The following is a 14,327-nucleotide window of genomic DNA, read 5'->3' on the forward strand; positions in this document are numbered from 1 at the left end:
ACTAGATATAGTACAAAATCAGTCAGGAATGATGCTTAATAAAAGCAGGCACTAACTTTTCTCAAGCTGCAGATTTCTCAAAGGGCTTTGATCCTCATCTCCAAACACCCAAAATGCCTCTGTAAAATATTCCCAGCGAAGCTGGGCCTTTAAGTGCTACTACACATCAAGTGATTGGGCTAGTAAAAACCATAGTGGGAAGATGGAATTTAAACCTCAGAATAACTCTGTGGGATATTTGTGCTCCCGAGACAGCTGATCTCTTCTTTCTGCCTGTGGTCATACAGCCTGGGGAAGAATGGGACATGGAAAGCAGAGGGCTCACTGGTCCTCAGCTGTTCTCTTACCTTTAGCCAGGAGGAGTCACAGTGAAGGAGCTGAAATTCCAGGGAGCCTCTCCCTCCCGTATGCCAGTGCCTATAGATCTCCCACCAGCAGAATTCTCTGTGTTTCTTTAAGCCTCTTGGCTCCTGGATAATTGCTTGACATTGCTTTGCCGGGGCATTCTGACTGTAGAATGGCTGTGTGTGTTTTCCGAAAGGTTATATGTTTAAACATTGACTCAGCACTGGCTTGTTTATATTCTGGGTCTCTCCATTTCCATTTACTTCAAATAAAAAAAAAGTCAAGACAAAGTTCCTTTTGGTTTGCTTTGATTTAATTATTTTGAGCTGTCTGAAGAGCTGTTCTCTAGAAGAAGGAGCCATCTTGTTGAATTATGGCCCCAAAGATAGTAATGGGGTGGATAAAGGAAAGCTATGTGGGAATAGATGTCAGCTCATTTTAAAGAAGTCCTTTCATTAGTTGGAGCTGCCTAAAAATGGCATGGACTATCTGGGAAGATAGAAAAGGAATTCAAACTCTGGATACAGGAGTTGAACTATACAATTTTCTGGTTCTTTCCAGCCCTGAGGTTCTATGATTCCAACCAATCTTATCAAGTCATTTGTTCAATTAGCGCATCATTTTTCTCCAGAAGAACATTCTCAATGCTATTCCTCCTGAAATAATTTTCCACCTGCTGGTAATCATTCTTGAATTAGCTATTTCTCTCTTATTTTGGAAGAGAACCATCTTAACAACCAGAGTATAGCTGACCTGGAAAATAAGTTTAATTAGTGACCGCAATGTTGATATTTATTTACATTCTACTTTTTATGAAGGGTACAGTAGCTCCACCTCATATATATAATATATATTATATAATATATATTTATATAATTTATAGCTGTAAATAAATTTCTGCCAAATTTTCTTTTTAGGATTTTAATTATTTTCAAAATAGTTACTTTTATTGCTTTAAGTATTTGTAAAAGTAATACCTTTTATTGTAGAAAGGTGGGAACATCTAGAAAAACATAAAGAAAATAAAAATCACTTATAATTCTACCCCACAAAGAGTACTCATGTACTTATTGTAATGCAATTTAAAACCTACATTTATTAGGTTGATGTTATTTTTCAATCATTAATTTCTTTCTAGCCTGTTTCCTGAGTATAATTTACCTAGTAGTGCTCATCGGGAAAATTTTTTAAATCTCATAATGGATAACATCAGTGTATGACTTTATGCCATTTACAAAAATGTTTCTCTATTGATAATGTCATTTAATCATCTCAAATGAAACCATGAGATGAAAAGTATGAATATTATCACCTTCCCCCTCCTTTTTTCTGAAGATGGTGAATAAATTTTATTTAACAAAACATTCCTATTGCACGCTAGACACTGTTGTAAGCCCTTTACAATTATTAACTTATTTAAACCTCATTAGAACCCTATGAGTAAGTTCTCTATTATTATCCTTATTTTACAAATGAGGAGATTGAGGCACAGAGAGGTTCATTAATGTGCCTGAAACTGCCCATGTAGTAAGTGGTAGAACTGGAATTTGAATCCAGGCTACAGAATTGCACTTAAGACATATGCAATCTTGCCCCACAAAGGTACAAAAATAGGAGCTGGCAAAATTCAATGCAGCAAGCATTGCTTGGGCAGCATCTGAGTGCCATATACTGGAGCCCATCACTTGTGGCTCCACTGCCTGGAGCCCATCACTTGTGGGACCAACATGTAGCTGTGGCACAGCTACTCTGTGATTAGGGCAATGCGGGCTATCTTGTAAAAGCCAGGAAAGTGAAATGGCAGCAGACAGAGAGTGAATTCCATCTGATGACAGCACTGATGATGTATTGCACCAGTTACTTTCAAATACATGATTTCAACTTAATCTTCACAAAAACCTCATAAGGAAACTGAGGATCAGAGAAGTCAAATAAATTACCCAAAAATACACAGCCAGCCACTGACCAAACACCAGTCTCTTTGATAACAAAGCGAGATGGCTTTACACTACACCAGGAACACTACCCTAGGAGCATATGCCAAGTAAGGAAATAGAAAGTCAGGCAATTTAAGTAGCCTGCCAAAATTACAGTGGCAGCAGGGGGCTAAGCCTGGATTCAAACACATGCCTTTCTGATGTCTCTATGAGCAATTGCAAAGGTTTGGGGCTCTTCTTGACCCTTCAGCTCTCAAGTCTGGTGGCCCACATTTCAGGGTCTCTTAAGAGGGAAAATTGGAAGTCCATGTCTTGCTCCCACCTGGCATAAAGGGACTGACTTTGGCAGCGAGCACCTGAAATGGGGTACCTGTATTACTTCCTTTTTACAGGTAAGGAAATTGGGACCAGTAATGAGAAGTGACGTCGTGGGCAGCATTATCATAATTGTCTTAGTAGCAGCCTATTGTATAGTGAGTTCTTACTATAGATCAGACATTGTGCAAAACAATTTTCTTATATTATCTCATTTAACATTCATTATAAATTTTTGAAGTCTGCGCTACTATTCTAATTGTATCAACACAAAATCTGAAATCCTAAGAGGTTGAGGACCACCCTAAGTTATAGACCTGGTAAGTGGAAGAGGCAGAATTCAAACCCAGACTTGTGTGACTTTAAAATCTGGACTCAGCATAGAATCACTTTTCTGAGATTACATAGTGTGTAAGAGGTCAAGCTGGGTTTTGTTCCATGGTCTTTCTCCTTTTCTTTTTTTTTTTTTTTTTTTTTTTTTTTTTGAGATGGAGTACAATACAATCCCAGCTCACTGCAACCTCCACCTCCTGGGTTCAAGCTATTCTCCTGCCTCAGCCTCCTGAGTAGGTGGGATTACAGGCACCCGCCACCATACCCGGCTAATTTTTGTACTTTTAGGAGAGACAAGATTTCGCCATATTGACCAGGCTGGTCTCAAACTCTTGACCTCTGGTGTTCCGCCCACCTCAGCCTCCCAAAATGCTGGAATTATACGCATGAGCCACTGCTCCCAGCTGTCCCACGGTCTCTTAAGCCAAGTGTCTATTCATTGTTCCCCAGTGATGGGTCACTTGGGCTCTCAGATGGCAGCTTATGGCTGGCATTACATAAGAGTTTACTCACCTAGCCTTCCCAGCAAGCCTGTGGCCACTAATGTGAGTGACATTCTAATTTTCCCTCCAACAGGGCCTGTGGAGCACAGGGAAAGGAACTCCCAGGGACAAATGATGTTCCCACTGTCCAGTGCTCCAAGCCTGACCCAATTATGGGTTTGGCCAGAACCTAAAAATACCAGATGGGAGAGAGGGAGAGGGAGACAGTTGGGCTTATTAAAACATGGCCATTTGGTGCTCTCTGGAGATATGAAATGTCAGAATCAATTGCTCAAATTTTACCATTCCATTTATGTTTTCGGTATTTTGGTCAGTGATGAGATTTGGACAGGGAGGATTATTTCTGCTCAAACAATCTAATTAATTGCTTGAGTCTAAGTGTGAGTGGGGAAGTAAGGCAGTTGTCCTCATTGAGATTTGATCTGTCTCTTCAGGTGGTCCACAATTTCTTTAGGTGAAAGCCTTTGGACCTTAATATTTATTAGCCAAAGAAGTCTTACTCAGTAAAACAATAAGAGAAAATGATACTGAATTTTTACCTAGATTCTTACCAAGAAAGTAAGTTGTGAAATGACGAATCACTTTTTATGGGAAAAACTAGTTGTTCAGCAATTCACTTAAACTTCCTGGCCTAATGGTTTTCACAATTAGGTAAAGAACTAGTAGCCCGCTTGAGAGTTCATTTATTCACTCATTCAACAAAGGCTCATTAAGCAACTACTACGTAACCAGCTCATGTCAGACCCTGGATTATAGATATTATAGGTGAAGTCCTTAGCACAGTTTCTAACACTTAGTGTACATTCCAATAATAGCTGCTTTCCATGTTTCAAAATTTGAGCTTTTGTTGCCAGAAAAAAAATATGTCACATTATTTAGAGCCCTGTTTTCCAGACTTAAGTCTCATTTCAGCAGTAAACCATTCACATGCATCCCAGAAAGAGCTAGAAGAGAGGAAAGGGCTGAGGCAGATGAGGAAGATAAGCCACAGACATAGCCTCCCTCTTAAGGAAAGAGGTTTGCAGAGAACCCCAAGGCAGTAATGCAAGCCTTTGTGATGGGAATGCACTACTAGGGTTGCTGGTGTGCTGAGGAGAGGAATCAACTCAAATAGGGATTTAACTAAGCAGACTTCTGTGTTTAAAGTAAATTTATTCTGAATTTTGAGGTCAACCTCTTGTGGTATGCTACTAACTCAATGATTGTATGCTTAAATTTGGTTGGGGCTTATTTAATAATTAATAATATTCATAGCATTCAGGACATTAGGGAGATGGGGATGCAAGGGTACGTTGGTTATCATTTGTAAAAACCTCAGCCCAGACTTCTAAGGATATGTATGTGCCTTCAAACTGTGGAAGCTGCATCCGAAAATCTCACATTTATTGAGAATTTGGATCATCCAGGTTTGGGAGGTACCTGAATGCTGTCTCCCAAATTGAGTGGCTATGGACAGACACTGAAGTTAGCTGTTAGAGAATGTATGTTCAGGCTGTGTTTCTACCACTTTCTGAACTGGTAAGCTTCAAGTCTCAGTTTCTTCAGTTATAAAATGAGATTGATAATACCTAAATCATTAGGTTGTTGTGGGGACCAAATGAGATTATGTAAATGCAAAGAAACTTTATTAATAATTATATGGTGCAACTCCACTTATTAATGAAACTTTCAACCCAAATGGGAGGCAAAACTTTTCAACTTCCTTCATGAGTGACCCGGAAGTATGTGACCTCCGTATGGCTTCAATTTTTTTTTTTTTTACTTTCTCTATTACCTGTTTGAGGATTAATAATAAACTATAGAAAATGGTAGGTGAGTGTATGTGTGTGTGTGCATTTGTGTGTGTCTGTGTGTGTGTGTCTGGCTGACTTAATATTCTTTGCAACCTTTTTAAGATTTAAGGGATGAACCACTAAAATCTTCCTAATAGAGACATTTCTCAAGAAAATTGAAAAGGATAAACATGGAAATGGAGTTGAGCTGCAGGGTAGGGGACAATATTAGAATGCTCTGTCTAAGCAGTTCTGAGAGTTGAATACTGAGTTCCTCCTAACATTATGTATGTTTGGAACCTGTGTGAGTTCTGTGGTTTTATGCAGAATTTATTTGCACACCCTGATCAAATAACCATGTATTCTCTGCATACTACAGTCATTTTGGCATCACTGAATGATGCCAAAGCATTGACTTTAGCCCAGTTAATGCAAAGAAGTCGGAATAAAGTTAGGGCCCTAACAACAGTTTTAGAAGACTACAAAGAGACTAATGTAAATTACATTTGCACTCGGATTAAAATCGAGAAAAGGTGATGAAGTGATGAAGCTCAAAGGAGGCATTTTACCAGTGACCATTTTCCACTTGGCAGCTTATCTTATCTGAAATCTATCTTGCTTTCTCCCCAACGGTTGTGCATCTGGTGCAAGTAGAAACTCTTGGTGGAACACATTGTTTTACTTCTTATTTATTTATTTATTTATTTATTTATTTATATTTATTTTTGGGGGAGGCAAAGTCTCGCTCTGTCTCCCAGGCTAGAATACAATGGCATGATCTAGGCTCACTGCAACCTCCACCTCCCGGGTTCAGGTGACTCTCCTGCCTCAGCCTCCCACATAGCCGGTATTACAGGTGTCCGCCAACACACCCAGCTATTTTTTTTTTGTATTTTTAGTGGAGACAGGGTTTCACCATGTTGGCCAGGCTGGTCTCGAACTCTTGACCTCAGGTGATCCACACCCGCCTTAGCCTCCCAATGTGCTGGGATTACAGGCGTGAGCCACCGCACCCGGCCTCACATTGTTTTAACGTATGACGTTAGATTTGAAAAATTTTGTTCAGCTGTTTCCACTCAGATATTCTACTCTCACACTGAAATAAATACGTTCTGCAATTCCATTCTGTAACTATAGAAACCCTGATCTTCACTGTGTTTCAGTTGGGAACACAAAAGAGCTTTCAGTTAGAAAGGAGTATGCTGTTAATTATTGATCTATGAATAGCTTAGACTTTATAAACCATTAAGTTTCTGTAGGTTCAGGTTTTTTCTTTCTCTTTTTCCCCCACATCTTTGAATTTAAAGCTAGAAATATTTAAACAAGAAGTCATGTTAAAACAATGCAATGAATATTATTTTTGCTGGACAATTATTTATTGAGGACTTGCTATAAAACACCATCAAGTGATAAGTGGGCTTGTACCTTAAGGTACATACAACCCTGTATATGCAGTGCAAATGTAAGTAAACACAAGGAAATCAAGATGTAATGCTGACATGGAGACTGTTCCAGTCAGAAAGGAGCAATCACGTCTAACTGGAGGGGCTCAGAAGAATCAGGGAAATATTTAGATTATTTTCCTCTTTTTCAACCCTGGCCTTCAAACAGGAAAGAGTCCAACCAATTTTATTTTCCTAATATTTCTCAAGCCTTTCCTACTCTTCTCCACCCCACTATCATTTCTCATTATTTCTTGCCTGGACTATGGCAACAGCTTTTAAATAGGCCCCCAACCTCCTCCTGCTCCTTCCCTCCTTCGGTCTATCTTCCACCTTGACCAGGGTTGTTTATTTAAAAGCTGATCTGATTTTATCACTTCGCTGCTTTATATCCTCTAAGAACTTACGATGATTCCCAAGGAAAAACCTCAAGTCCAAAATGTGGATGGATACCCTTTAAAAGGAGTCTGTCACCTCGCTAGCCTCACTGCCCCATCCTATATATCCCCTATGTACCCTGTACTAGAATCTTTCTGCAATCTTGTAGCTCACTCATATCTTCAGGTTGAGGCATGTGTTGTTCCTGCTGTGAAAAATCCCCCTGAAATTTCCCTACTGACAAACTCTTTCTAATCCTTCAGTCTCAGATAAATTGACATTTCCTCCAAGAAGCCCACCCCAATGCTTTCTAGTCTTCCTTTGTACCCTCCCAGTGAGATGTGTGCTCCCACATTGATATCAGCCATCTTGTTCTACAGCATTTTCTGTGCTTGTTTACACCACTGTTCTTGCCAAAAGAACATTGCTAAGAATTCATTGCAGTCATGCTTTTAGAATATTTTTTCTTTGTTCCCCAACTCCTTGCTTGATGCATGGTAGGCAGTGATTAAGTGTTTAATGAATAAACAAAGTAGCAGGAAAACAATGAATCTGCAGAGATGACAGAAGGACATTGGGGAAAAGGAAAGTTCAAGATTATATATAACATGTTTGGTTAAAAATTGAAGCTAAATACACTAGTGTCCTTAAGGGGAAGAGAAGGAAAAACAAAGAAGAAAAGGGGAGGAGAGAAAAGGAGAGGGGAGGAAACACTTGTTTAGTCTCCAATATAGGTGTTCATCTTTGTGGACTGAGATTTCTTGAAACAGATTTTGATTTAATTATTTAAGCATTTAAATAACAAATATTATTTTTTTCTACCTCTCTGTTGCTTACAAATACCATGATGTGACTCTCAGTATATGTATTGGAGTAATTTCAAGGGATGTGTTAGAAACTTAGAGACTTTGTACCAAGATTTTTTATATGGAACAAAGGAAGAGAAATATTTTAGAACACATTTTATTCGAGCTGCAAGGATTGGAGGAAAAAAATGTTCTTCACTTAATAAGGAACTTAGTCATAAATGCCTTGTCATGTGACAGACTCTTTATTCTCAATTTGCTTTAGGGTGGAAAGAAAGGAACGTGCCCGATTGAAGACAGTGAAGTTTAATGCCAAACCTGGAGTGATTGATTCGAAAGGGGTAGGTACAAAATGATGGAAACATCAAGTTCTCTCAGTTGCCATGGATTTAACTATAATTAACACATTTAGGCTTTCAGTAGCAAACAAATTATGAAGCTACCAGACAGTAGAGCACTGTTATAAGTATATTGCTGAAGTTAATAATATCATTTCTGATGAAATGGATTTATGGTAAATATATTTAAACACTGGGAGTAAAGCTGCAAGTGGTTAGCAGAAGCAATGTGTTGATGAAGGTGATGTAATGACTACAATGAAGAAGAACAAGATAGTTTAGGTGGTTTTTGTTTCTTTAAGTTTTTTCCTTTTAAATTAATGTGCTAAAAGGATGGATTTTATAAAAAGTATCTGCTCATCAGAAAATATATCTAGTCTGATTCACATTATGGAGCTAAGACTGTAGTCATAGAAACATGGATTATCTAATGAATACATGGATTGTTGTGACAGACATAGAAGAGAATTAATAACTAAAATTTAGCCATCAAAATTAGAATATTTAATCATATATGCATATGTACATCTTTTTTAAATAATAGCTTTGTAAGATAAAATTTGCATACAATGTAATTCACCCACTTAAAAAATACAATCCAGTGGTTTTTAGTGTATTTAGAATTATGCAACCATCACTACAATCAATTTTAGAGCATTTCATCACTCCATAAAGAAAACCTATATGCATTGACAGTCACCTCCCATTTCCCCATCCTCCCACCCCCACCCACCCCAACATAGGCAACCACTAATCTACTTTTTGTCCCTATGGATTTTCCTATTTTATATAAGTGAAATTATATACCATGTGGTCTTTTGTGGTTTTTTTTTTTTTTTAACTTACATTATGTTTTCAAGATGCATTTGTGTTGTAGAATGTGTAAGTACTTCATTTCTTCTTATTGCCAAATAATATTCCATTATGTGGATATGCCACATTTAATCTGTTCATTTATCAGTTGAAGGACATTTCAGTTGTTTCCAATTTGTAGTTGTTACGGATAATGCTGCTATGAACATTTGTGTACAAACATTTCTGTGACATGTTTTTATTTCCATATGCCTAGGAGTGAGATTGTTGGATCATATAGCAACTCTATGCTTAACATTTTGAGGAACTGACAGGCTGTTTTCCAAAGTGGTTGCACCATTTTACATTTCCACAACAATGTATGAGGGTCCCAATTTCTCCACATCCTTGTTATTATATGTCTTTCTGATTACAGCCATCTTAGTTGGTATGAAGTGTTATCTCATTGGGGTTTTGATTTCATTTCCTTAATGACTGCTGATATTGAGCATATTTTCATGTGCTTATTGGCTATTTGTATATATTATTTGGAGAAATGTTTATTGAGATTGTTTGCCCATTTTTAAATTGGGTTGTCTTGTTATTGTTGAGTTGTAGAAGTTCTTTATATAGTTGGGTTATTAATCCTTTATGAGATAAATGCTTTACAATATTTTCTCCCACTCTGTGGGTTGTCTTTTCATTTTCTTGATAGTGTTCTTTGTACACAAAAGGATCTAATTTTGGTGAAGTCCAATGTGTGTATTTTTTCTTTTGTTATTTTTGCTTTTGGTGTCATATCTAAGAAACCATTACCTAATGAAAGTCATAAAGATTTACATCATATTTTCTTCAATGAGTTTTATAATTTTAGCTCTTACATTTAGGTGTTTGATCCACGTTGAGTTAGTATTTGTACGTTGCATGAGTTAGGGTTCTGATTTCATTCTTTTACATATGAATTGTCTTCTTAATTTCATTTTTGGATTCTTCATTGCAAATGTACAGAAATATGATTATTTTTATATATATATATCAATCTTATATCCTGCAAACTTGCTACAGCCACAGTTTTTTAGTGAATTCCTCAGGGTTTTCTATATACAACATATACGTGCAAAAAGAGAGAGTTTTGCTTCTTTCCTTCAAATATGGATGCCTTTTTTCCTTGCTTAATTGCACCATCTAGAACCTTCAGTATAATGTTAGAAATGGCAAAAGCAGACATTTTTGTCTTATTCCTGACATTAACAGAACTGCATTCGGTCTTTCACCATGAATTATGATGTTAGCTGTGGCTCGTACACCTTTTTAAATCAATTCTTTGAAGAGATAATACTAGTATCTTATTGCTTTGTTGTAAAATAACTTTCCCCATCTTCTCGCTTCCTATTCTCTTTTTCTTCATATCCTTTTCTTTGCCTTTCTATCTTAACAATTGTAGCTTATTAATATCATACAGAATCACAAATTATGGTCAATTGCTGTCACCATGAAAAACAAGAAAAAGAAAAGCTATCATTTCTCGGGGATTTTGAGGCCCGAATTGTAGCACTGCCCTTTCTATTTCTAAGTAGAAGAATCATAAGGGAGCCCAGTCATTGACATAATAATTTACCCTCCTGTAAAATATTCAAGTGAAATGAAAATTTATTGAAACATAGGATATCATTATAAGTAGAAGTGAGGGTATGTGACATCATGACATAAAGTCCTTTCAAACAAATACTACTTGTATACAAGAGGTAGAATTTTTTTCCATGATTCCTGGTGAGAAATGAAGGATAGACCTCCTATTTGTTTGAAATAGATAAATGATAGATAGATAGATAGATAGATAGATAGATAGATAGATAGATAGACAGAGAGAGTTGGCTACATGGGAGAGGATTTTTATTGAATACCTACCATGTGCCAGAAACAGGACTAGAACATTAGAAGGACACAAAGTCTAGCATAGGCCCTTTTCCCCAAGAGCTCCTAACATCAGTGAGAGGCCAGATGTCTTTTCAGTAAGGCTGAAACATATATGATGTGCTTTTTAATCATACATATTAAACACCATTAGGTATTTGCCAAAGAATAGATTGTAAATTATTAGAACTTGGCTATTGAAAGAAAGGAATAATCATCTGGGAAGGGAAGCCCTGAATGGAAAATCAGGAGGGTCAATAACCTGGGTTCTGGTTTCAGCTCACTACTAAGTCACTATTGTTCTTTGGCCCTTATTAGCAAAATAAAACCTTTAAACTACATCAGGGATGTCAAACAAGTTTCATCTCCTAAGTACACTAATGGATTGATAGTTTATATCTAGAGTATTGTTTTGAAAAAGGATTCTGAGGCCATATATGATCTTAGAAGGAAAAAAGAGTGCCATGATTGAGTCATCTCTAGCACAACATTGGGAATTATTCTCTATTTGCAGTTGCTGGATTCGATGATTTTTTAGGGTATCTTATGTTAGTAACTCTCCATGAGATTTACTCATGCACTAATTAGTAATAAATCAAAGTTTTCCAAATTCCTATGAGAAAATACATTAATAAGAAGACTTGTCCAGAAGTAGATAGCAAAGGACCACTAACACGAGATAAAATGCACTGAGGAAAGGAGAGAACAACTATGTGGAGAGTTGGGAAAGCTCGGTCAGGAGATGCCACTCACTTTGAACTAAAGGCAAGGACTACAGTAATAAGTCATTGATGCAGAAGCCTCATTCTCTGGGACCTTGGAATAAATTCAGCATAAAGTGGGGAGGAAAATTGTCTGGAATGAGAAGGATAATAGGGTGTTTTAAATAACCTTATCATTAGCTGGCATTTTCAGAGCATTGTGAAATGTCCTGAGGAGCCCAGAGTGAAAGCCAAGGTTACTCCCCTGGAGGAGCTTAGATTAAATTAGTGTCTGTGAAAGTAGGCTGTGACAAGAGCCTTAGTAGTATGTACACGAGCTATAAGAATTTAAATTAATCGTCACAGGAATGACCAGAGAGCACTTTATAGATGAACTTGGACTTTAATGTGACTGTCAGTGCTTGAGTTACTTTTCCAGAACTCTTCATTGATTGCAATAACATTGAATGCTGCAAAACACCAGGCACTATGCTAGGTATCTTCTATTGTGGCAAAAAAAAAAAATATATATATATATATATATGATCTTTCATCGCAACAGGCTCAAAAAGAGAAATATAAGCAGTCAAGCAATAATAATACAGCATCACTAATGTTTTCCATAAATTTAGGGGATCAACAGTCTTTATTTTAAAAATCAGGAGCCTAAGCCTCAGGAAGATTAACTAGCTTGCCTAAGATCACACAGTTAGTAGGTGCAAGCATCAGGTTGAGATCATCTTGACAACAGAAGCCTGCCCTTTCCATTACTCCACACTATACCTGATTTTGTTGAAGCCAGAGGAAGTACAGCATTACAAATATGCCTTAGGTAAAAGAGAAGGCTTCAAAGAGGCAATATTTGAACGAGATCTTAGATTTTCAGTAGGAGTTTGCCACATACATAGGAAAAAGCATGAACATGATAGTGGAAATTGCAGACATGTTAGAATAGAGTTAAGCAAGTCAAGGACAGCAGTGTGCAAAGGTCATGATGGGAGTTGTAGCAAATGGGGTTGACAAAGAAGGTAAGAAAGGCCAGAAAGCTTGTATGGAAGGCCTGGCTATGAGGTTAGAAGCTTATTGGATTTTGAAAGTATACATGAAGAATCTGAGGTTCTTCATTTGAAAGTGCTCATCTGCTACAAATGAAATACCCAGGATTTCTATCCACTCTGTGTGCCTTTAAAAAGTCTATGTCTACACATGCAAAGAAAAGTGGACTATTGTGTCAGTAGCCTAGATAAATCCAACCTATGCAGACCCCTTCAAAAACTTCAAACAGCCATCTATTTGGATAGGTCTCCCTAAGACCCATCTCAATGCCCCAGATAGCAATGCAATCAAGCTCCCCTGGGAATGTATATTAAGTTCCTAATAAGTCTCTAGTCAAACCAGCCTCTAGTGAAAATTTAAGCATCCCTTAATTTCTTTTATTGTCCTTCTACCTTTTTTTAAAATCAATTTCATCATTAACCAGCCATTCTGTTACTTATTGAGAGGTTTAGGAAATTGCATAACCTTCAGAATAAAGCTGTTGTGCATTGAAAAATCAATGACTATTTAGTGATTTATGCAAAACTTCTTTTTTAAGTATATAAAAAAAGGAAATATATGTAAGAGAGAGTATGAGAGAGTTATCAGTATCCTTACTATATGTCAGCAATGTGCAATGTGTAAGTGTCCCTTTTACACCATAAACCCTTTCTAAAGTAAGGTATGGAATAAATAAATAAATAGTCCTATTTATCCTTGGACTGGGACAGAACAGAGATGATAGTTGTTATTCAAAGTAATATGAGTACCTGTTATAAAAACCCAGACAGTTTACATACACCTCTCTTTTAAAAATAAAATTGAGACAAGGTCTCTCTCTGTTGCCCAGGCTGGTCTCAAGCTCTTGGGCTTAAGCAATCCTCCTGCTTTGGCCTCCCAAAGTGCTGGAATCCCACAATGCCCAGCATACATACATTTCTTAATCACCACAAGACTTCAAAGGAAATTATTTATTTCCTCTTTATAGACTTAAAGAAACTGAGGCTTAGAGAGGTGAAGAAACCTGAATACATGTCTGACTGATTCCAAAGTTCACAATCTGTTCACTATAGCATGCTTTCTTTTTTATTGACATCATGTAACACTTGTGCAATTTAAGAAAAATAAAGAAGTAAATTGAATTGAGTTTAGCTTTGTCAAAACCTAACTTGGGCATAAACTTAAATCCTGAGGAGAAGCTGGTTTTCCTAGACGATGCACATCTTTCTGAAGGAGAACATTCTAAAGTGAGCTCAGAGCTACACATTTTCTCACTGTGGCCTGCTAAAATAAAATGAGGGAACAAGTCTTGGTAAATGAGTTCATTCATTTATTTAATAAACCTTTACTAGATCCAATACAAGGCAGCTTGATAAGTAATGTGGAGGTGTAAAGATGAATAAATCATGGTCACTGACCTGACGGAGCAGGTCTTCTGGGGGAGAGAATGAGTGTCTACAGGGAAGAAGTGATTAATACCAAAGGAGATGGGCAGAAAACATGTTTTCAGTCCAGAAAAGGAGATTCCAGCTTGAATTAGGGGACGCTGAAGGATTAGGAAAATAGGGACTGGGGTTAGAAGTAAGATACAGAATAAGTATGAAATGAAACATGGTTCACTTTCATTACAAGGAACAATTTGTGAAGGAGAATGAAAGGACTCAGAACTGGAAAGTTAGACTCAGGTCAGTTCTGATGCCTAAAATTTTCCAGGAA

General features: G+C 37.2%; 1 protein-coding gene across 24 annotated transcripts in view; it reads left to right on the forward strand.

Annotated features, from left to right (window-relative positions):
- DLG2 (discs large MAGUK scaffold protein 2) overlaps positions 1-14,327 on the forward strand; it is a 2,166,350-nt gene that overhangs the window by 2,085,023 nt on the left and 67,000 nt on the right. For all 24 annotated transcript variants that reach the window (XM_031653896.1, XM_017949244.3, XM_017949248.3 and 21 more), the window contains one exon: positions 8,097-8,172. In XM_031653896.1, coding sequence (XP_031509756.1) covers positions 8,097-8,172 — 76 coding nt within the window. The remainder of the gene's footprint in view (positions 1-8,096; positions 8,173-14,327) is intronic.

This window comes from Papio anubis, chromosome 12 (genome assembly GCF_008728515.1).
Source record: "Papio anubis isolate 15944 chromosome 12, Panubis1.0, whole genome shotgun sequence".
NCBI lineage: Eukaryota > Metazoa > Chordata > Mammalia > Primates > Cercopithecidae > Papio > Papio anubis.